Consider the following 24,750-nt stretch of genomic DNA (forward strand, 5'->3'; position numbering starts at 1 on the left):
AACTGAACAGATAAAAAGATAAAATACAAGGCTAATGCCTTTGTTCTGTTCTAACAATAGCTTCTTGTTCATAATATAGGTTATGCATCAGGACAATCAAGTCCTGAGGCACACCCGTTTCTTTCAGGATCATTCATAGCTTCTCATGATTCACACACTCAAAGGCTCTGCTGTATTCTATACATCAATCTTCTGAAATTCTTTGGTGCATTCCAGTAGCCAATGCATATTTGCACTTGAACACACATGAAGTCAGGCATATCTCTGTCTATACAGGGTATAATTCTTTGTTGAACACCTTATGCATCACCTTGCTTCCATGGGAAATTAGTTGTAATGGTCTCCGTAGTTGCTGCACTCCATAGCATCTCCCTTTTTAGGGACTGGAATCAATATTGAATCTTTCTAGCTTGTGGGTCATTGTTTCGTTTTCCATGAGTTGGCACATTGTTGTTAGGAGTTGGACTGATTCAGTTTTTGTGTGTTGGAGAAGATTCACTAATACATAATAATGTATACTATATAATGTATATATGTAATATACTATATTACATATAGAAATAATAATATGCAGAACAGATACACAGACATCACAACTGGTGAAATTATAGCAGTAGATTCTCCAGTTTGCAGTGGTGGCACATCACTCCTGCACAGATAAAAGTACTGGCTTATCCAAAAGGAACTTCCCTGCAACTCCAGCCAAGTTGTGAACCAGCACTCTTGCAAATGGTAATGTGAGGATCACCAAGTAAATGCACTAGACCACAGAAATCAGCAAGAGAATAGCAATGCCTAGTTACAGTTTGTGCAAAACCATTAAGTAGTAAAATATTTGTATTTTGGGTTTTTTTACACAGACCAACTTCTGTTGGAAAAGTACACAGGCTGTTTGATTCTACTGAAAACTTGAAAGACCTACATGGTCATCTATCAACAGCAGTTACCTAATTTATCTCTTAACTGACAGCTTAAAGGCAATTAAGGATACTGAAGAAACAACTGTTCCTATCAACAGACCACATCAGTCTTGGCATTTCATCTTCCTTAGACTGAAAGGCCAGATGGGAAGGGCTAATCTGCTAAAGGCTAAACATTTCAAGTACATCATTTTTCATCCCACATTCCCCATATAAACTAGAAGAATAGTAGGAATCAACAAGCGCTAACTGCTAGACAGCCTCACAGTTTCCTTCATATTTTCCATAATCACTGTATGGCACAGTTTCAATTTTCTTTTTCTGCTTACAGTTCTCATTAAAGTCACTGAATGATGCTGAGATACCCAGTTCCCCATGCTGAGCAAATGGAAAGGACATTATTTTATACCATACTTACTCTGCTTCCTCAAAGAGATTTCCAATGTTCTTAAGAGGCTCAGCAGCAGGATTTTGAGCAACGATACTTTTAATCTCATTCAGTTTTGCCTCCACAGAGTTGAGAGTCTTCTGGTAAGGACCACTGACCCCTGTGATTTTCAGGGCTTTTGCTCTTTCCAGGAATCTCTGTGTCCTGTTAGTCAGCTCATTAATGATGACATCCCAGAGAGCAAAACATTGATGACAAGGTGCACAATCTGGGAAGGTGCCAGAGTAGCCTCGGGTGCACTTATCACAACGAGGTCCCTCAACCCCCTCTTTGCAAATGCACTGGCCAGTTGTGCGGTTGCACTGGGGGGTCTGAATGCCACGCTGATCGCAGTCACAAGCTGAAAAGAACAGAAATAAATGAAAGTGTCAAAGCCAGGAAGAAAACAATACACACCACCAGCAAATAGGCAAACTGTTTTACCACTGGATGAGAAAATGGCTGTTCTGCCAAGGAATGACTACTAGGTTTTTTAAAATCTTGGGATTCCCAAATCAGCCTATATACCATATGGTGTAGAACTAGCCACATACATAAGGAGTCTCTACTTCAAAAAAAGTTGGTGGAAATATTTTCAAAGCTGGATTAACACAATTTGTTAATTTAAGGGAAAGCAGTACAAAACAAACGAGCAGGAAAGAAGGCTGACATACCCCAACTGTCAGAGCAATCTGCAAATATAGGGCCATTGCCAAAAATGTTCTTGCTTTTGTTAAAGGTGGGGCAAAACAGCTGCCAATCCCAAAATATAGGTGAGTTTATATGGGTGAAGAAGGGAAGTAAGTCCCCAAACCACTTCAATACCTGCACTTTAAATTGGAAGAGAAATTCACAAGCAAACTGGCAGAAAGAAGCATTCACTTGCTCCTCTTACTCATATTCTCCACATGGTAGATCAGAACTGATTATCATAGGGTGTAGTAGTAGTTAAATTCCATCATCAAAAATAATAAGGCGTTGAAATTACATTCTAAACTTTACAGTTTATAGACACCCAGCATCTGCCACTGGCAAAGGAAAGGAGGGAGAAGGAAGTAGAAAGGCAGAAACTATAGTGTCCTCAAAAAGGCCATAGCCTTGTTCCTAGAGTGATCCTGGAAAAGTACTTGATGGTTCCTGCCATCTTCCTAAAACACTAATAGGGGTATTCTCGGAACTTCAGTTTTAAGGTAGAAACCACTGAACACCTTTTAATGGGTTTAGGGCAAGGGAGCTCCTCAGGCCCACAAGACCCCCCCCCACACACACACACACATTTACATGTGCTCTAAAGTCCCTGTCTGTGTGGGTGTGTGTCTTTAAAGTAGCCTGCATTCTGAAAATACCCCTATTTGTAAAAGGGGATTTAGGGACAGTGGGGGGCGGGGAAATGCATTTGATTCCAAAAGAAAACTCAGGCAGAAAGGTTGGGTACAGGCAAAAAGAGGTATAGCACATGTGGGCAAAAAGCCGGCAAATGCATGGTGATCAGACACAGCAGAGATTATCAGGGCCCAAAACTTCTATTTCAATAATTGGCCATGGAACAGCAGGCAGGTGGTGTAGACAGTATCCCACAGATTCAGGGCTCCATATGAAAGATGCAGGGGTCCAGTCGTTGTCAGCCAGCACATAACACCATGTCTAGTTAGGGATGGGGCTTGCTGCTGTGCTGTTACTGCTCTTACTGCAAGACCACGAGCTGGGATGAATGTGGGATCATGTATGAATGTGCGTGAACAGCATGTGTAAGTTGTGTACATATGTGTGACCCCTCAACACCCCAAAAGACACAGGTTGTAGCCCTTGGGGCCAGAAATGTGTGCATTCCACACAGGTTAATATCCTCTATCTGAAATGGCCAGGTAGGACAAGAAAACTGGAACAATGCTGAAAAGCTTTGTTCACATAAGGGCTTTGTTTACATAAGAGACAAAAAAAATGGGTATTTCCACCACAGTGATAGGTACCAATGTGGTGAAATGGAACCAAAAATAGATCAGAGGAATGTAGTACGGCCATCCAATCTCACAGGATTTCAACTCACAGCAGATGAAAGCCTGTCACCTCTTTAAAGAAGGACTCATAAATTCAACACGTACAAATACTCCATAAATCTATCAGGAGTCCTGCAAAGTATTATCTAGATTAGAGTTTCAGTCAATTGTTGAGGTTTCTTCCACAAGAAAAAATATTCCAACTTTCCAGAAGAACATGATGCAGTTAGAAGAAGAAAATACATAGAGAAGGGCCATACTTGGGAGATCATGCTACTTCTGTATGTGCAGTTATTTAAATATATTCACATTTCTTTGCCAATTGCTAAAAGGCCATTTAAAAGAACCATAAACAAAAGCGGTACTCTTGTAGAGAATTGTTCAATCCATTGAGGATTTTTTTTAAGTGTTGTCCCCGCTGTTCAACTTATGTTGGTGCAATTTAACAAAATGGCCCTTTTGTTCTCAACATTAGATGGCAACACAAGGGGTTTTATTTCCATCAAAGGAACTTCAGCATTCCCACAGTGAATGGCTTCTAGGGAACCTAAACCCCCTCAGGCAATTCATTCTTCTTTGAAGGCTGGGGGGAGGGGGGGAAGGAGCCACTTAACCCTTTCCACCACAAACTATTAGTTTCTAGGAATAAGATGCTCAGGATAAAGGCTAGCTACTCTGGGTGTAACAAAAACAAAAAGCCATTACAATATGGTTGCTTTCTCTTGAATATCTGAAGATTGTATCAGATTAAACAGTCACTACACACTAGCATATTAAATTACCACACTAAGCTATTTTTGGTTCAAGCACACAATTCTAATCACTATGCAATGAATGGGCATTTTTATTATTAACTTTTCTTTAATGCATCAAGATTTTCACTCAAATGTGCATGCTTCAGAGGCAGCTCCAAAAATATAGTTAAGTAGAACACATAATTTGCAGTATATGAGTCCAAATTCTTATAGGAACAAGGATAATGTAAAAAATGAAGATATTAAACATACTGGGAAGGACAGTAAATTTCAAAATTCATTTCAGAAAAAAATATTTCATGTGTAGTTCTTGATTCGAACAACAACTTAGGAAGTGTTTTTAAAGTATGTCTCTAGCAATCATCAAAAATCCACCAATGAGATCAAGCTTCTCCCACATGCCTTCAAAACCTGCTCCAGAGAAATCCTTGAAAACAAGATTTAGGGCAGTGTAGAGCAGGGTTCCTAACCTTTGGGACTGTGGCACATTTGGGAATTCGAGAACCTGCTGTGGGCACCACTACAAAATGGTTCTGATGAAAGATGTGTTTAGTCACATAATAAATGCTGTGTGGGCCTGGTTAGTCAAGAGAGAAATAGTGAGGCTAGAGACTGGAAAGGAAGGGGAAATGGAAAGAGTTGCTTCCTGGCACACCAAATCTTCCATCCACTCAAACCTTTGCTTCTTCACTCTCTCTCCACTCTCAGCTTCACTAGCTCTGTCCTACCAACACTTCTGTTTGCTACTTCTCTTCCTTCCCTAGCCCTGGCCTTCCTTCTTTCCCTTCCAATCTCCTAGCCTTCCACACCCTTCACCTTCTTGTTTCTCTCTTCCCCACAACCCACCTCTTTGCCCTTTCTTGCAGCTCCTAGCCTTGCAGCTCTCTCTCCTCTCCACCTCTTTATTTTGCTTGTTCGTCTTGTCTGTTTAACAGCTAGTGCAATGCCGGAGTTAGCCTAAATTCTAAAATAGGGATCATTTAAGTAAGCACTTGAAAATCACTTAAGTACTATGATTGTGTTAGCATTCCTTCTAATAGCAAACTCAGGTGGTGAGTGCTGATAGGACTAGTCAACACAGAAACACCGAGAAAGAAGAGGGATTTGTCAGCTTGCTTAGAGAATACAAGGTTTGCAAAAATACAAAAATATTATTTTAGATCATAAGGGAGAATTCAATATAGAACATTAGCTGTGGAAACTCATGTTTCATTTTCCATGGTTGTGAATAAAATTCAGCATTTGTAGGAAAAACTACGTAAGAATTAAAATATTGTATAAATTGTTCTAGAAAGTTACCCTTAAAATAAAGGTTTCAAAATAGTCATTTTGGTCTGTTGCGGGGTACTATGAATGCCTAGTGCCTATATAGAGTTTAGTGGGGCGCCATTTCCTTATATAATTGTGTTGTATAATCATTCTGACACACACACAGAATCTAATATAATCCTCTTGGTCTCTCTATTTCTGATGGTCAGGTCTGTGAGTGCCATCTCTTCTGTAGCCAAAACAGCACCAGCTACACTGAAAACAGAAATATCCACAGACTAGGAGGAGCCTCAAGATTTGGAAAGGTACAAAATGTTTTCAGGGCAGAGGGGAAATAGAAAAGCAAAAAAGGTACATTGATGACTGAATGTGCTCTGCAGCCACAGTAGGGTGACTGACTTGTTCTGGGGAAAGTGGGCTAAGAGCTGGGGAAGACTGGAAAGAAGTGGCTGGAAGAGGGATGGGTAAGAAATGCATTCTATGCCAATGTGGCAAATTTGCATCTCCCAGACCATTAGGTGAGTGGAAACAGAGTTTGGTGAAGGATCTCTTTGGGAGAACAAATGTGTACACATTAGTGACAATTGCACGCAAAATGTATACATATGAAAAAAGTGTGCGGAAATCTAATAGTTAATTTTAATACTTGGGAAAATGCTCATGTTGGAAAAAACTCATGTGAAATGGGACAAAGTAAACTTAATTGAAAATCTGACAATCTCTGCAAGAACAAGGTTTCAATATCCATCCATCTCTAAACTGCAAACCCTAACAATGAGCCAAACCTCACACTACAAATTTTGTGTATGCTACAGTTACACAGGAGACTGATTTCACCCATTTTTGACCTCTGAATCAACACTGGAATGTTATCCCTTCCTTTTGGCAGACTGTTTTCTTACAAAACCAGGACAGAACATACTTGGAAAATATCCATGCTTACTTCCTAGTAACGGGGAACAATTTGGGAATATGAATTGGTGCTAGCTCATCTACTATTAGGTTAGTACAAAGCACATGACAAATACAGGAATGCAAGAAATGTACTCAATGCAATCTCCACATACTACATCTGGACCACTGGAGCACACAACAGTACAATCAAGCTTAAAGAAGCAAAATTTCAGTGACTTCACAATGCCATTTTAATGTATGTAACACTGGGTCGTCAAATTACCTTTATTTAAGGCATCCCCATAAAGATGAACTTTCACAGAACAAAAGGAATATCTTACAGTCTGTGGAACAGCAGTGCCCTGCAAATATGCTGGTCTGCACTCCCATATGTCCCAGCCAGGATGCCAATTGTAAAGGACTGTGGGAGTTCTAGTCCAAAGTATCTTAATGTTATACTAGGTTGCCTAACCTAACCTGGTGTAGAAGAGATCAAAATTCTTTGTTTTAGCTTCCTAATGTCTAAATGGCAACCTACATATAGCTCAAACACATTTTACAGGTTATGAGCATGGGGAAAATCAGTAATAACTTTCCCAGAAGACAGAAGCACATTGCAAAGACTTCTGGGATTTTAGGGTATGAAAAATATATATTTAATTGCTAGAAATGATTTAATAACTTGAGACTAAAGGTAATAGACATTAATACTGAAAACTGCTGGTCCAGACTTAGTCTTACTTAAGAGTAGATCCATTGTAATCAATGTGATTTAAGTTAGTCATGACTAACTGATCCCATCAATTTCAATGGTTCTACTGTAAGCATCACTAAGTCTGGAACCAATGCTATATAAGAAATGTGAGAAAGCATTAGTATTTTTAAAGTGAAAAACACAGAAAAAACATGCCACATGCTTGATTTTGCACTTTAAAGGCGAAGAAACATATCAACTTCCTGGAACTTCTGGTGATTTTCAACGCCCTCAAGGCTTTCGAGACTGTGTTATGCCGTCAAGTTGTCCAAATTGCATCAGACAATATAGCAGCAGTTTTCTACATCAACAAGCAGGGGGGCACAAAATCCCCAGCCTTAGCACACCTGTCGATGGACATTTGGGACTGGTGCATACCAAGGAACATCGTTCTTATGGCAGTTCACCTGGCTGGAACCGACAACATCGAAGCAGATACATTAAGTGGACAGATGTCAACAGCCCACGAATGGGAGTTGGACAAACAACTTTGCGAGAAACTCTTCTGCTTGTGGGGTTATCCGGACATGGACCTGGTCACCACTTGAGTGAACAGCCTGTGTCCCCTATACTGTTCCAGAGCAGGCGTTGGGCCGGGATTGATGGGGGACGCTCTTATGGTCCCTTGGAGCAACATGACTTTTTATGCGTTTCCCCCGATCCCACTCCTGACAAGAGTGGTTGTGAAAATAGCCCAGGACAATGCCACGGGGATACTAGTGACTCCGTGGTGGCTGAGACAACCATAGTTTGCCACTCTTTTGCTGCTGTCCAGAGGAACGTTCCTTCATCTACCAACTCTTCTGCATGTGTTAACACAACAAGGAGGAGCAATCCGTCATCCAGATATACTCTCTCTGAAGCTGACAGCATGGCGGATCACCTGATTCACGCCACTGGGTCGGTACTGGGGACACCTCACCCTACAGGTGACCTTACTCAACAGACGATATATGCGGCCCTGACTTCGGATTCGACAGCAACTGCCACGGTACCAATGCCTACGGACAGAGAAATTCAGGCGATTCTCGAATCTGCATTGAGACCATCCACTTGTCGTTCCTATACGGCTAAATGGAGAAGATTCTCCTCTTTTGCAGAGTGCCATTCCTTTTCCCCTGGAACGGCTTCAGTCACCAATATTTTACAATTTCTCTTGCATTTGCATCATGAGGGACTTAAACCATCATCCATCAAAGTTTATGCAGCCACTATATCCCATTATCGTGGCACTATCCACGGATTATCAGTCTTCTCTCAACCGCTGGTTCAGCATTTCATTAAGGGACTACAAAATTTACATCCATCTATTCGCCCTGCCATGCCAACGTGGAGTCTATCTGTAGTGCTCCAAGTGCTTACCAAACCACCATTCGAGCCTTTAGCAACTGTGGACTTACGCCTGGTGTCATGGAAAACTGCCTTTCTAGTAGCAGTTACATCAACACGGAGAGCTAGCGAAATTTGTGCTCTCTGCATAGACCCACCATTTCTGAACTTCCATGAGGAAAAAGTCATCCTTCGGATGGATTTCTCCTTTTTACCCAAGGTGGCCACAACCGTTCCACCTGAATCAGGACATCGTTCTGCCGGCATTCTTTCCATCGACGTCGACCCCGATAGAATGTGCTCTACACACACTTGATGTTCGCCGTTGCTTGGCCTTTTACAGATCCCGCACTGAATCTTTTCATACTACTAATAGACTTTTTGTTAAATAGTCTGAGCGTGAAAAGGGATCACCGATATCATCTCAGAGACTCTCTAATTGGATCGTCCAGACTATTGTCCTGGCTTGTCAGCTACCGAAAATAGACTTACATGTCTTTCCATGTGGCCACTCTACACGAGCAGTAGCAACCTCGTCCGCTTTTGCCGCAGGTGTTTTGCTGCAAGACATCTGCAGAGCTGCGATCTGGGCTGGTCCATGTACTTTCGCCAAGCACTATTGGCTTGATGTACGTGCCAGACAAGACTGCTTTTAATTTGCGGTCGCCTTTAATTTGCGGTCGGTCTTCTGGTGGAACAGACTGGTACCATCAAATGGCATTTTCTCGATTCTGCGCTTCATCTCATTGGGGAAATTACAATTGCACAGCCACGCATGTCGGCGTAATGAGATGGCATCGACGAGAGCCCTTGAATCGGTGTCTCCATGATGACGAGCGATAGACAACTGTTTATTTTATTTATTTATTAAAACATTTTTATGCCGCCCCATTCGCCGAAGCCTCGGGGCGGCTTACAACATAGATAAAACAAGTTAAAATCCATATAAAATAATCTTAATTAAAACTCACATTATAAAATAAGCCGCCCTGGCCAGATAAAATTCAATTGTATTTAGCATTTAAAATGTTGCTTAAATAAAAAGGTCTTAGCCTGGCGCCGAAAAACAAATAACGACGGCGCCAGGCGGACCTCTCTGGGGAGCGCATTCCATAACTTAGGCGCCACCGCTGAGAAAGCCCTTCTCCGAGTAGCCACCCTCCTAATTTCTCTCACGGAGGGCTCCCGGAGAAGGGCCTCTCCCGCCGATCTCAGGGGGCGACTGGGCAAATATGGATGTAAGCGCTCCTTCAGGTAACCAGGACCCAAGCCGTTTAGGGCTTTATAGGTCATTACCAACACCTTGAATTGGGCCCGGACTTCAATGGGGAGCCAGTGAAGCTGACGGAGAACTGGTGTCACCAGCTGCATCACCTCCTTAATGAAAACCCTGGCAAGGTCCGCTTGGTGGTCTGGAAGGGAGGAAGCGACATTATCCACCTTCTGCATGATAAAGTACTGGTAACGTGCCAGTGTCACTTCGTAGTTCGATATGCGCACGCCGAGTCCAGAGGCCGCATAGACTCGGCGCGCAAGCATATCAATTTTCCTCCCTTCCTTGTCACGAGGAGCGGTATGTCCCCTGGACTCCCTGCCCTGGGAGGATTCAACCACAAGAGAGTTCGGTTTTGGGTGATGGAGCAGGAAGGGAATGTCATCGTCCCGAACTCTATACATAGCCTCATATCTGAAGGAGGTCACTTGTGGTTGGGCCGGTGGGTCCCAGGGTTGGACCATAGCCTGGCGCAGTGTAGTTATAAGCAGCAGAGCTATGGATGCAGACTGCTCTCCCCGAACGACGTCATAGAAGCGATCTGTGGAGGGGCCTGGCTGTTGATGAGCTTCGATTTCAAGCGAACGAACTAAGCGGGACAGGAGCTCTATGAAAGAGACATGCGGTTCCTTGGGTGAAGCAGGCCCTTGGTACGTGACAGCCACATCAGGGGATGTGGAGTCGACCTCCAAATCCTCGGAGTCTTCCACGTAACGCGACTGGTTTTCGCTTGAGGAGGTTTCAAGGGAGGTTGGGTGCCTCGTCTCCGTACGCCTGGAGGTGGATGGTACGTCCCTCGGGACCGATGGTGATTTATGATCCCGAGGAAAATAGGGATATGGCTGGTAACCACCCCAGCCGGGGGGAGCACCATATCCTGGGATCAACCAACTCTCATCTCGATGTTCGGATGAAAGGCTGCAACGCCTGGGAGGTAATGGTGAGGCCATATGAGGTTCAGTTGGTGGCATAGGTGTTGGCAAGTGGTCCCTCGGCGGGGAGTCTCTGATCTAGCCATCAGAGATGAACTCCCGAAGTGGCTCCTCCTGTTGCTGGGGAGGCACACTCTCAGGCCGAGCGGTTGGCCTGGGGGATCCCGGTGGAGTCACCTGCATAACGAGTTGCAGGGCCGGTTCCGAGGGGGTTGGTACCGTGGTGGCCGTCGGTACCGAAAAGCCCAATGAACCTGAGCCCCGGTGTTTTGGGCAATCAGGTTTCTTGCACTTGCGAGCAGGCTTATCCACCTTCTCCTTCCTCAACTTCTTATGGGTGGAAGATTTATCCAGACCGGTATGCTTGCGCTTCTCCCATTTCTTAGCCGGGGGAGAAGGCAGTGACTGAGCCTCCATAGAAGTGGTGCCTTCGTCCGAAGGACGCTGTGGAGGATTGGCAGAGGTCGAGGAAGGATGCTTCGCCGGAGCACTCACGGTGGAGGAAGAGTGCTGAGGAGGCGCGGACGAAGAGGAACCAGGCCGTAGGAGCAGTTGGTCAGACTGCATTAATGTCTGATCCCATAGGAGCTTCCTGAGACGATTCTCCCTGTTTTTCCACACCTGCTTGGTAAACGCCAAGCAATGACCGCATTTGTTGGTCCTATGCCCCTTGCCAAGGCAGAGGAGGCATAGATCATGTGGATTGGCCGGCGACATTTAGATCCACATTCAATACATTTGCGGAATGCCACCCGCTGAGCCATCGCGGAAAAATGAAGAAAAGAGGACAGTATAGAGGGTAAGATAATATTTTTGTTTTTGTTTAATATATATAGAGAGAAGAGAATTTAAGAAGAAATGGACAGAATCGGGAAGAAGAACAAACTTGGAGCAAGAGGAGTTTAAGGTTTTTGAGAAAAAACAACAAAGAGGCACAGATCTATAGCGAGAGATGAACAGGCACGAGGGACAGTGAACGGCGGTCGCAAAGACTGAGTAAAACGGCGGACACTCCGCTCTATTTATACCACAAAGGGGGAGGGGAGCAGAGTTTTCCCGCCAAAAACCGTTAGCTTTCTAATCTTCCAGCCTAGGCACTGCGCAGGCGCAGCAACCGATATGTGTGATGCACAGAGGCCACAACGAAGAACTTCTGATCTCTCAAACATGGCTTGGAAATCAGGAAAATGCTGTGAACTTCTGTATTTCTCCTCTCCTTTCTCTGAAATGCTTTCTTGTCTTCTACACTTTGTTGTAACCACAAGTGCTTAAAAAGTGGAACATGGTACAAAATGTTGCAGTGTATACTTGTGGCCAAAAGAGAAGGCACCAGCCAGTTTTGAATAGGAGCCTTGTATGCTATTAAGATTTGGGGCTGGGGGGCTGGGAGATACATTTCAGTAGTCAGAAAGAGATCAAGGAAATCTCCCCTCCCACCTGCCAGCCTTCACTGGTGCTACACAGTTTTAGAAAAATACTAAGAAAACCACACTATTATATAACTATATTGTGGGAATAGCAGTGGGAGTTACAGTGTTTTGAAAATGGGGAAAAACATCTCTGAAACCTATCTTCCAGGATATTAAAGGAAGATGCAGAATAATTCTGAAAAACTTATTCCACTTACTAGAGGCAGCAGAATGAGAAATACAAACATATTCAAATTTGCTTATATTATTTAAAAGTTGTGTTATTTTGGCATAGGTTTTAGATTTTTAAAAAATGCATAAACATTAAATGCATAAACAGAGATACAGTTCTTAAACATGAATGCATTTTCTCTAGGGATACATTTGCAACTGGCAATAGAACAGCATAGTCTGGTCTTATTTATTATTATATTTTTATCCTGCCTCATCAGCCACATGGCTCCCTAGGCAAGTTACAGGTCTGATGGGGGCACCCAAAGTTGTTTTTTGTTGTTAGTCGCAAAGTCGTGTCCGACCCATCGCGACCCCATGGACAACCTTCCTCCAGGCCTTCCTGTCCTCCACCATCCCCCGGAGTCCACTTAAGCTCATACCAACTGCTTCAGTGACTCCATCTAACCACCTCATCTTCTGCCGTCCCTTTCTTCTTTTGCCATCTGTTGTTCCCAGCATTAGGCTCTTCTCCAGGGAGTCCTTCCTTCTCATTAGGTGGCCAAAGTATTTGTGTTTCATCTTCAGGATCTGGCCTTCTAAAGAGCAGCCAGGGTTGATCTCCTCTAGGACTGACCAGCTGGATCGCCTTGCGGTCCAAGGGACTCGCAGGAGTCTCCTCCAGCACCGTAATTCAAAGGCCTCAATCCTTTGGCGCTCAGCCTTCCTTATGGTCCAGCTTTCACAGCCATACATTGCAACTGGGAAAACCATAGCCTTGACTATACGCACTTTTGTCAGCAGGGTGATGTCTCTGCTTTTAATATGCTGTCTAGATTTGCCATAGCTTTCCTCCCAAAGAGCAACTGTCTTTTAATTTCTTGGCTGCAGTCCCTGTCTGCAGTGATCTTGCAGCCCAGGAAAATAAAATCTGTCACTACCTCCATTTCTTCCCCATCTATTTGCCAGGAAGTGAGAGGACCGGATGCCATGATCTTAGTTTTCTTAATGTTGAGTTTCAAGCCAACTTTTGCACTCTCCTCCTTCACCCGCATCAAGAGGCTCTTTAGTTCCTCTTCACTTTCTGCTATTAGAGTGGTATCATCTGCATATCTGAAGTTGTTATTTCTCCCAGCAATCTTAATTCCAACTGGTGATTCACCCAAAATAGAACCAGCATAACCTAGCCCCTGCTTGATAATAGTGTGCCACAGTCCACTGATAAAGATATATGAATACATGCTATTTTAGATACAAAAGAGCTGTACTCACACATGAAAATATATGCCATAGCAAAGTTCATGTGTTTTTATTATCTACTCTTTACTGAAGAAGAGACACAAATAAGTGTTGATAACTGGGCTAACAACTTAAGGATAGGTAAAAAAGAGAGTGATAACAATGTTTATGCAAAACCAACTCAAGTTTATCTGGATCTGGTCTCTTATCTCAGAGTCACCCACAAGCAATGAATTTTAGATTAGCTGAGGGTACATGAAAGAAGGAGTGGGAGAGAATGACAAATATTCCTGTATCAGACTTGTGCAGGGAAGAGCATGTTTCAAAGGGGGCAGACGAAGGAAAGCTCAGAATGAATTGGTGCTGGGTGCTTTAGAAGTCATTAGCTGTGTCCTTTTAAGCAGTAAATAAAGCATTAAGTTAAAAAGAAAAGATGAGAAATTTTGTTGCAGAGAAAACATTTATAATTAAATATTTAACATTTTCAGTGACTATTACTGTTTGGTTCTCTTTAAATACTTTAATTGGTAGAAGTAGGAATCCTTTCCTATGGGAAATAATGATACAACTGAGATGGTTAAGTTTCTCAAGCAAGACTAAAAGTCTTGTCTTTGAATCAACAGTCAAAGTCTTTCTATTTGTTTGCACCTAAGGGACGCAAATTGTGGGTTAATTAGCCCACAGTCTGCCAGGTCACATGCCTGGTGAGTTAATTGCTGGATAAACAGCCTTGAGTTAAGCTAAGAACTAACAGTGTTAAGTTCAAATTACCCCAATTTGAATATAAAAATATGAACAGACTACTCTAACAGTAATTCAATAATAGAAAAAGCTATACACAGAACTTAGTAAAATCTTTTTTAAAATTAAAGCTTTTTTAAAAGGTTGGACAGATGTATCAGGGTACTTTCTATACATAATATTCCAACTTGACCATGGGTCTAAATTGTATAAAATGCAACCTAAATGAGGCTTCCTCACAAATGCTTCTTTCCAAATGTAAAATTTGCTGTTACACCAGCAAGTATGGTTTGTCCTTGCTTTCCCAACCAGGCTTGGAAACTTAAAGAAATCTGTTTTCTCAGCACATGTGCTTGTGAGGAGGGAAGGGAAAGTATGTGAGTATGTTCTCAAGCTTCTAACCATGGTTGCAGGATCACAAACATTACCTGTTAGTCAGCTTGAATGTTACCTAACCACAAGAAATCTCAGATCATAGGAAGCTTTAAGACACACCTACATGTACTTTTATTAAAGTGCTGGGTGCTGTGATAATTTTCATGTCCTAACTACAGTAACTATTAATGTCAGAAAAGAAAAACCATTAACGCTTCCCCCATTTGTTCTTCCTGTTCTTGAGGTTTTTAGTTCAACAGCGAATATATGGCAAGTCGTAGCTATATCTTACGTTATGGTAAGCACAGACATGTGCACCTATTGTATCTACACACAATACTCTGGAAGTTCTTGGCAATATGCCCAATTGTAGAATTAAATCTCTGAATTAGCAGTATTATTGTCTGAGGCATACTCTTCCAAGAAGGAGAGGCAAATCTGTGGATTCGGACTCTTACAACAAAGTCAGTCCTTCTTAAAGATGTGGAATTCTGACCTGATTCCAGGATTATCCATTAAGCATTACTTGTTTTTATATGCTAAGTATCTGCTAATCCCTTCTATGAGTGATGCCAACACCACCCCACAAAAAAACCCCCAAAAAAAGAAAAAAAAACTTTTTTTATGCCTTTTAACTGTTACTGGGTTTTATTTATTTGCTTTTTTGCGGGTGGGGGTGGGGAGAGAATGCAGTTTCTAAACACCCAGATTCAAGAAATCATCCCTTCTTGAGGAAGGATTTAGTTTAGTTTAGTTTTTGGCACCCTTTTTTGTGAAATGTATTGAAGTGCTACTGCAGCAATAATAGCTACATTAGCAACATGTGTTCATTATCAACATTTGTTGACTTAAGTTAAAATATATATTACATGTAGAAATAACAGCAGAAGTGATATATATACAAATAAATACAAGACCAACCAAACAAAAAACTGCATCAGGAAAACAGCCTTTCCCCAGGAAGAAACCTCTAGATTTTTATTTTTGGCCTTTGCACAGACAGACTTTCTCAAAAACTGAAAGGATATTTAGTGGAATTAGTTTTTGATCAACTCCAAATCAAATGGATTAATGCCCCTATATAGGCATTCTTGTTACATATATAATCAGTGAGCCAGATCAAGTGGAGAGCCCCCTCTGCAATTACAGGCTCTTCTCTTCACAAAGTCACCCTCCACATACAGAGCATGGTGAGAGTGATGATGGAGGGTCATGGGGCTAGCATGTCCCCCTCCTCCTGTATTTAAAAAACAAACTTGAAGAATACCTGAGGGTTTATTATAATCAAAATATTCAAACCATGTAGGAAGGTGTATAGAGGCTTTCTGTGACCTTTAGCAGCTGTGACAATGCCAAAGAATGCCAAAGAATTCCATGCATTTATTTTTTTATTTTTGAAAGTTAAGTTCTTCAAGACGCCAAATGCACCTCTGGGCCCTGCACTGGCAGCATGCACAGCTGAATACACAGGGATCTGCTTATTTGTTTAAAAGAATGCATTAAAAATCTACTTAATTATCATTATGAAGCCCTCCTAGTTTTTGTATGATAATCAGAAGCAAATTAACACCCAAGTGATAGCAAAAGCCATGCTCTTGCCAACATATGGTGATGAAGTCTTATCTGTCTGGAGGGTATCAACCAACCTGTGGGGTCTTGGTGATATTAACCACTATGATGGAAAATGCTATCAAAAATAAATTCCCATTCTGTATGTTCCAACCTATCTGTATTTACCAGGTAGTTGTTCCTAATAAAGCAATGCATGTTTGGAAATGTATCTTTAAAAATGTTGTTAGCCTGTATTGAAGTACATTAACTTTTCTTCAATACTTTCATAGCTGCCTATCCAGACAGCAAACTCCTGCTGGATGTGTTTACATTGGTACTATTCTGTAATGTCAACTAAACCCAAGCAGAGCTATAAACATTCTGTTAAAATGCTTACAGAAGGAAAGTGTTATGGTCACTTTACTATTTCCCCTGCTTCAAAAATTACTGTAGGATAGACTACAGCTGAGTAAATGAATACAGGGAGCAGCACACAAAGGCAAAGCAGACCTTCAGCAGGGTAGATTCAAGCAGCCATCCTTGGTGTTAGAATATAGGGATGTGATACATTCAAAAGAACTCATCCTATTTTCATCTGTAAAATGTAGGAGGGAAGGTATGTGGCTCCCTTTCCCCAAGCACTTGAAGAGAAATACCAGGGCTTTAAATACCTAAGCAAAGTAATGAACTATTTCTCTTAGAAGGAAACTTCTAATCAGCCATCTACCAGACACTGAGTAACTTTAGTAATGCAAGAGGCATTCATGTTTATTTAAGATGTGTTTCAATATATAAACGTTCTCCATTCACATGACAGATAGAAGAGACATCACCTGTTTTTAATTTAAGAGGCAAAATGGCCAGGTTAAATCTTATTTAAATACACACACAAACTACAATTTGTTCTGTTCTGGAAAGTTCTTGAAGTTTCATTCCATAATCACACATGTTTATAACTACAACTAGCATAGTTAATTTAACTTTCTGAACATAACTAATCAAGAATAGTTTGCTTTTTCCATGACCAAAGGGACATTCCACCCATGACAATTATATTGCCTACAGTGTGAAGTAGCACCAAAACAGGAAACTGTTATGCTCAGTCTACTAATTCCCTTATTTACTAATCCTGCATGCAATGTTCATGTATGATGGGAATATATTCTTGCAGGAAAAATATCTTCATTGAAATTGATTTTACTAACACCACTTTTACAAGCATTTCTGGAAGAGCCAGTGTGGTGTAGTGGTTAAGAGCATGGGGCTGGGACTCAGAGGATCTGGGTTCTAGTCCCCGCTCAGCCATGGAGCAAACTGGGTGACTTTGGGCCAGTCACAGACTCTCAGCCCAACCTACCTCACAGGGTTGTTGTTGTGGGGATAAGATGGAGGAAGAGAGATAATGTAAGCTGCCTTGAGTCCTTTGTAGGAAAAAGGCAGGATATAAATCACAATATAAATAAATAAATATATAAATAAGAGTTATAACATTTTAAATCATAGTGGCACAATCTAATTGTGTGTATATATCTGTAGTTCTTATGTGCTGCTAAGCAGTCTCTGACTTAAGGATACCCTATGAATGAATGCTCTTCAAAATAGCCTGTCCTTGACAGCTCAGCTCAGCTCATGTAAACACACACACACAGTGTCAAATTAGTATTTGACTCTTTGAGCCTTCAAGGATGTTGCTGGGCCCAAATTAGATACAACATTAAACCATGGTTAAGCATTATGTGTATAAGGGGCAGCAAGCCTTGGTATCTGTGTCTCAGCTCTGAGATCCTGCAGTTTAGAGCTGAGACGTTGAAAGACAATTGTCTGTCCCCACCTCCAACACAACAGGGGTGGAAAGAACCACACTAGTTTTCTGCAATGAGGTAATTACTGGGCTTCAGAGCAAGGGAAAGAGGCATGGCAGGGCAGGGAGGAGCCTGAGGCCAAGGACTTACTAAATTCCTAGTGGTGCCCACCCCTGTCTCTGGCCCAAAAATAACTATTTAGAGAAATCATATGGCATGAGGACTAGCAGCAGCAATTGCCATGTACCACTGTTTTTACATGACAAGATGAACATAAGCCTCCAAGTTCTGAGGCTTACATGCAGCACGGCATAGGCTACAGGACTGAGTACTATGAGGAGCCTTTGTTTTCTTGTGTATTGCTCTTTTCCATTCTTATATATACTTGTTATATTTGTTGGGAAATAACACCTTTCAAAAAAAGTGGCAAAGATTGACTATAAAAGACAAACTAAATAAAAGCAATATTCACTTTTAGAAACTTGAAAATAATCTTATAACATTTTAGTAACAGTATGGAAAAGTCAAGAAAAGAAATACTATGTGAATAGTTCATATCTAAATTAACGATTTCTGTCACAAAGCAGCAAATTTCTACTTTGTTAACTCTTAACCAAATTAAATTTTGTTTCACTAAAATAGTACATCAAAAAAGCCGGCCAAGATCAGTGAGTTTCTTGTTAAGTACTGTATAGTAACAAATATTGCAACACTAAGAAAGAAGTTAATGAATGCACTGTAGATTTTTGTTCTCTTGTATCCAGTTCTTTGCATCTTAGCAGTATGAATGCTGCTTTGTTTCCTTCTACACACACACACATAATATAGCAAATTATCTACAGCCATCAGGCTCCCAGCAATAGTTACAATATCAGAAACATACGAATATTAGCCATTTGGAAGTGCCCTTTCAAAAGAGCAATAATATTGCATATTGATAATTAAAATAATATGCTCACCTTGGCAGTTCACACCAGGATCACCCCAGAAAAGCTCCTGACATTCATTACAGGTGCGTCCTCCAAACCCTGGCATGCATTGGCACTGCCCGGAAAACTGTTAATTCAAAGAAATGCAATAAAATGTACTAAATAGGATGCATTTACTAAATGAACTGAACACAAACAATTTATTGAGTGATCACAATTATCTCTCAGATGGCTAAATTAAATGTCTGAAGAACTACAAATGTAATTGGGTGCTATCAACATTAAGGCCAAACTAATATACTATGCAGGAGGTTGTAAGTAAAGCTTATAGCTTTTCCAAGGTTAACTGGAAATTCAGATTGATTTGCTAAGCATGGGCTGATGGTTCCTGTGAACCAGATCTATGACATAGAACAGAAAAGGCAGGAGAACATTTTTCCCAGCACTAATTTCCCTCTGGAAAACTGTCCCACCTTGATCCTGTTTTCTCCATGGAAGGAGACAGGCACTAATGTTTTGCCCCACAGGGCAAACAGCAGCTTCCTCTGTGTATATGTGGTTTTCAGGTTTTCACTGAAAAGAATGGTGCAGAAGCAAGGGTTACAGTGTCACAAGCTGATTTGAATTTCTTCTCTCACCTCCACTTGCTACTAATCTTTTTGAAAATGTGGAAAATCCTATTCTTGGATCTCCTACACCATATTTAGTTTGGTCTGTAATATGCAATCTTATTTTCCATACAGATTTTGTCCTTTCTGTATGATGGAAAATTCACTGTAACTGTCATATTCTTACAAAAAAATGACAAAACAACAGAACCATTGTTTGTATTTCCTATCAGGCTCAAGAAACAGAACAGTTTAGGTAGCCTTACTATGGCCTTTAGCATTAACAGTCTATCAAGTTTCCATAGGGCATACCAAGATACATATTATTTCATGTATAAAAACATATCATTATTTAAAAAACCTTTTCAACATACAATTTGGCCCACCCTCTACCTTGTGCATGCTGTGGTGGGGGAGGGAAAAGATTCTGAACACTTTTTGTATTGTTTTAGCATTAGTTTTCATGACGTTTATTTTTATTTGTATTATTTGTAAACCATATATGATTGTGGCTTATATTGAAATTGGTTTATTTCTTTTGCATTAATGCCTGCATGCATTTAAGTTCTTGATACCACCTTCGTGTGTTGGGAATGTAAACAACTACCAGGGCTGTCACTAGCACTAACTATTCCTTTATTACAATGTGAGGCGTGGATTAGTAGTCACCTATATGTAGCTTCATTCAGCTAACAGGAGTACAGGGTGCTATGTACCACACTTGGCTGGCTAGCATTTTTGTCAGCTATAGGAAAGGTGAAGTACAGGACATTTAATAGTAATCTGATTATGTCCAAGCCAAATGGGAGGAGAAACTATTAATTATATCTAGACATTCATCTGAGAACTCTCAAACAGCCAGAGCTAACCTTGAATCATCTACAGCAACAAGAAAGGCTTCTTACCTCATTGCAAGATGAGCCAAAGGAACGTTCAGTGGCACAGTCACATGGTTCACACCCAGTCCCACTGGCCAGTCTCCATGTGTTTGGGGCACAGTGGTCGCAGCTCTGTCCAATCACATTGGGAAGGCATTCACACTGACCCGTTTCTTTCTCACACTCACAGTCTTCAGTGTCATTGCAACGTTCACGAACTGTTCCCAAGTAATTGCAGACACACTCTGGAATGGAAGAGAGGACAGGGTGATATGCTGCAGCATGAATACGTAAGAAGTATGTCAACAAACTGGAAACCATAACAAATGTATATAACAGCTTGCTGCAAGAAAGTAATCACAACTGAACAAGGAAAACTTGGAAAACATGGATGGAGAGGGCCAATGTAGTATACTGGTTAGAGTATACTGGTTGGCCTGAGATCCAGGAAATCTGAGTTCTAGTCCCCACTCATTTGCAAGCTCACTGGATGACTTTGGAACAGTCACTTACTTTCAGCCTACCCTAGCTCACAGGGCTGTTGAGAAGAGGAAGAGGATTATGTAAGAAGCCTTGAGTACCTTGAAGGAAAAAATATAACAAATAAACATGTAGCCATCCCATCAGCCCTAGCCAGCAAAACCAATCATGAAAGATATCAGATAGGAGTTATAGTTATAGCAACATTTCAAGGAGTCATGTTTTCCATTTCTACTCTATAGCCATCCAAATATTTTCAAAAAGCCCTAGAAATGGGGCAAGTTTCTGGACAGTGTTATATGATATTATATGAGGCCCTACTTTGAACTCTTTCCCAAAATGAATTTCTAGCTAGAAAAAAGAAGAAAAAAGAAGTCTCCATCAGACAGACAAAAATGGTCTGTAGCTGCTGGGCTGCATTTCAGTCATTTCCCTGGTCCAAACATAGAAGCTTAAGTAGCATCTGAAACATCTCTCACTTTGTCAATATATGTCAGAGCAAGGTAAATTTATTGCCTACAGGCCATAGTTTTGGTTTCCATTCTTTCCCACATTTTATTCCAGAGGACCAAGATGGGTTTCATTATCAGAGCCACCCAGTGACGCACGCCTGAATATACATCTGTGTCACTCAAATTATTATTTTTACATTTACATCCAGCTTTTGTTCTTTCAGTAAGGAACCCAAGACAACTTACAAGTTTCTCCCTGTCCCCAGTTTATTCTAACAAGAAAACTATGAGGTAAGTTAGTAACTGGCCCAGTCATTTAGTGAGCTCCATTGCCCAGATCTCCTGAATCCCAATCTGGCACTCTTATCCACTATACCACTTAAAATACTCACCTCATTTGTGAGTATTAATTTTTCCAACAAACTCACTTACTTTAGATCTTTCATTCCAGGGGATCGAAGGAGATCAAGACTTCAATCTATGTGATATGCATTTAGCCATGGACTAATTCTGAGGGTAAGCAACTATTTCTTGATGATGGTGGTGGTTGTTGTTAGTCGAAGTCGTGTCCGACCCATCGCGACCCAATGGACAACATTCCTCCAGGCCTTCCTGTCCTCCACCATCCCCCAGAGTCCACTTAAGCTCACACCAACTGCTTCAGTGACTCCATCTAGCCACCTCATCCTCTGCCGTCCCCCTCTTATTTTGCCTTCAATTGTTCTCAGCATTAGGCTCTTCTCCAGTGAGTCCTTCCTTCTCATTAGGTGGCCAAAGTATCTGAGTTTCATCTTTAGTATTTGGTCTTCTAAAGAGCAGTCAGGGTTGATCTCCTCTAGGACTGACCGGTTGGATCGCCTTGCAGTCTAAGAGACTCTTGGTACACATTCTCAAAGTGTAAAATGAGAATGCCACTTAGCTACTTTGGTAATTGTTAGGATTAAATTGATTAAAAATATTATTAAACACCCTGAGCGGTTAGTTTGTACTTCTAAATGTTTCCTTTTAAATGTTCGTTTCCAAGCCACACTTCAGAGTATGAAATTAAAATTACAGAATTGCTTTCAAGTCAGATTACCCAACTCTGGCATCCTCTGGGTATGATGGAGTACAACTCCCACTGTCTCAAAACCATGATATCTGGGGATAATAGGAACTGTAATATAACCCATTTGAAGGTAGTCAAGCTGGAGAAGGCTGTTTTAAATACATGTACACATGTTCACGTGTGTACATGCTGGCATTTGTCTGATGACAGGTGTCCAGTGCATGAATTCTTATCCCACAATAAATTTGTTAAATGTTAAGCATAAAATTACCACAATATTCTCTGTTGCTTTATTAGAAATCCTCTTCTGTTCTTTTCTATAGTAGGAATGTTTCTGTAAACAAACCCCCCACACCCTCCAAAGCCTAAGGGGCAGCAGGAATGAGCCTGGACTATTGCCTTGATAAGAAGGAAACAAGAACTGCTAACAAGCCTTCTCTCACACAAAAGGTTCATCTTTTCAGGATATGCAGAAGCTGTGGATTAGGCAGGACTGCTTTTTCATTTAAGAGCCACTATTTCAAAATGTTTCCATTTGCATACCAAAGATTACCTTTTATAATAAGGTTTCTGGTATTAAGTTAAATTCAAAAGGCCCACAAACTGCAGTCAATTGACCTTTCAAACTAGGTTTGAGTTATCTGTTATCTTGATTTATTTTCAGTGCTATGTTCTCCTTCTGCTTGATGAATTTCCAACATTAGCACCAGAAACTACTCTAGTGCAGGTGTAGGATGCTTCTAGATTGGGATCTCCTGGTAAATTTTCTGCTTAAAAGCAGTAAATAAGTAAGGATTTCTGACTTCCAATTGTTTAACAGTAGCAACAACAAAAATGCCACCCACCTCCAAATGAAACTGCTGAAATGAAGAATGGTTGGGGTAAGCAGGGGTGGATTCCTGGAGCCTTTTTAGTACTCAAAACAAATTCCTGAGTTCAGATTTTTTTCACTTCTTTATCTAAGGGACAGACTCCCATTTGGGGGGCTGAAGTCTGTCCAGCCTTGCCCTAGAGCTTCAAGGATGACAAATGAAATTTGCAAAGATCAGCATTAGGGTCCTTCTTCCACTTACTTCTACAGTCTTGTTGAAGAGCCCGCCCATAATAACCATGTTTACATAGTTGGCAGTTTTCACCCTCTGTGTGATACAAGCACTTCAGGCACAATCCAGTCTTCTTGTCACAAGCTTCTGGATCAGTTGAGTCAATGTTGTTGTTGCACTGGCAAGGCTGGCAACTCCCACCAACATCTTCAGGATTTCCAAAGTAACCAGAAGCACATTCGCTACATCTGCTTCCTGTGCAACAAGACAAAGAAAGAGCTTAGGCACATCAGAAACTGCCTTGCCCAGAATTGTTGACACTGACTGGCTCTCCAAGGTTTCAAGCAGAATGCTTTTCTAGCTCTACCTTCTGCATGCAAACCACATGCTCTGTCACCTGGAGCTGCAGTCCCTCATGGATATATAAATCATTAATTGAAAAGGAAAGCATGGAAAAGGCAAGAAAGAGAAAACTCAGTGTGCTAAGAAATAAGATTGGAAGTGTTCAGAGAAATTACAACACAAGACACAGAAAAACCTCAGAGAGAAATAGTAAATGGAGGACATTAGTGAGCTACTATTAGGTCATGGAATGATTCATTCCAAAGAAGAGACAGTGACTGCATTCAGACAATACAATAACTCACATTGGGGAACTGAGTATGGGTTGTTGTTTGAACTCAGCTGTATTAACATGTGAGTTGTTAACCATGAACAAACTGTGAAAAGAACCCATAGTTTGTTGTTGCATTCTAAACTGTAGTCTGGGTTCAGACAACACAATAAGCCACATTTCAACAACAACCTATGGTCAAGCCTTTGACTGTGGGTTATATGGTGCCTGAACCCACAAAGTACTTAGACTGAGCATCCAGCCCTGTGTCATAAAGCTCAAAAACTAATGTGTTGTAATCTCCCTATCACGTCACAATCCAGTCACATTCAGCTGAAAATGCAATCATTTTATGTAACGGTGACCCTTGTATAAAAAAAACCCAAATGTACAGATCAGAATTTTGGACCCATCTCTTGCTCTTTGTAAAGCACCTTATAGATGGATAATACTTGAACACCATTAACATGAGAAACAGTCTAGTTATACTTCATCTCTAAAAATGTGAATGCTATAAATTATTGTTCATGGCAGTAATTCAAACACGCATGTTCGCAGACATACACATATAACTTAGCTGTAGGACATTTCACAAAAGGTTTCATTTATACCTTTATATGCAGTCTCACAGACACACACCACCTGCAGTGTAATACGGTCTTGGTAACAGCCACTGGCAAACTGGCGACCACTTTCTGGTCCATCCGGACAAGGACAAGGACGGCAGTGATCCCCAGATCCCAGCACGGGATCTCCATAATAACCACCAACGCACCTAAGGTTACAGTAAAATGCCTGATAAGTCTACCTAGGGAATATTATAGAGATACTTGCATATCTCAAGAAGGTAACAACCAATAG

At 41.2% G+C, this 24,750-nt stretch overlaps 1 protein-coding gene across 2 annotated transcripts in view; it reads right to left on the reverse strand.

Annotated features, from left to right (window-relative positions):
* The window catches only part of LAMB1 (laminin subunit beta 1), an 89,189-nt gene that overhangs the window by 15,405 nt on the left and 49,034 nt on the right, over window positions 1–24,750 (reverse strand). For both annotated transcript variants that reach the window (XM_044423292.1, XM_044423293.1), the window contains exons 21-25: window positions 24,501–24,664; window positions 23,307–23,531; window positions 20,281–20,498; window positions 18,798–18,894; window positions 1,339–1,708 (exon numbers count right to left, since the gene is read on the reverse strand). In XM_044423292.1, the coding sequence (XP_044279227.1) occupies window positions 1,339–1,708; window positions 18,798–18,894; window positions 20,281–20,498; window positions 23,307–23,531; window positions 24,501–24,664 (1,074 nt within the window). The remainder of the gene's footprint in view (window positions 1–1,338; window positions 1,709–18,797; window positions 18,895–20,280; window positions 20,499–23,306; window positions 23,532–24,500; window positions 24,665–24,750) is intronic.

This window comes from Varanus komodoensis, unplaced genomic scaffold (genome assembly GCF_004798865.1).
Source record: "Varanus komodoensis strain SLA01 unplaced genomic scaffold, ASM479886v1 scaffold13_3, whole genome shotgun sequence".
NCBI classification, from domain to species: Eukaryota; Metazoa; Chordata; class Lepidosauria; order Squamata; family Varanidae; genus Varanus; species Varanus komodoensis.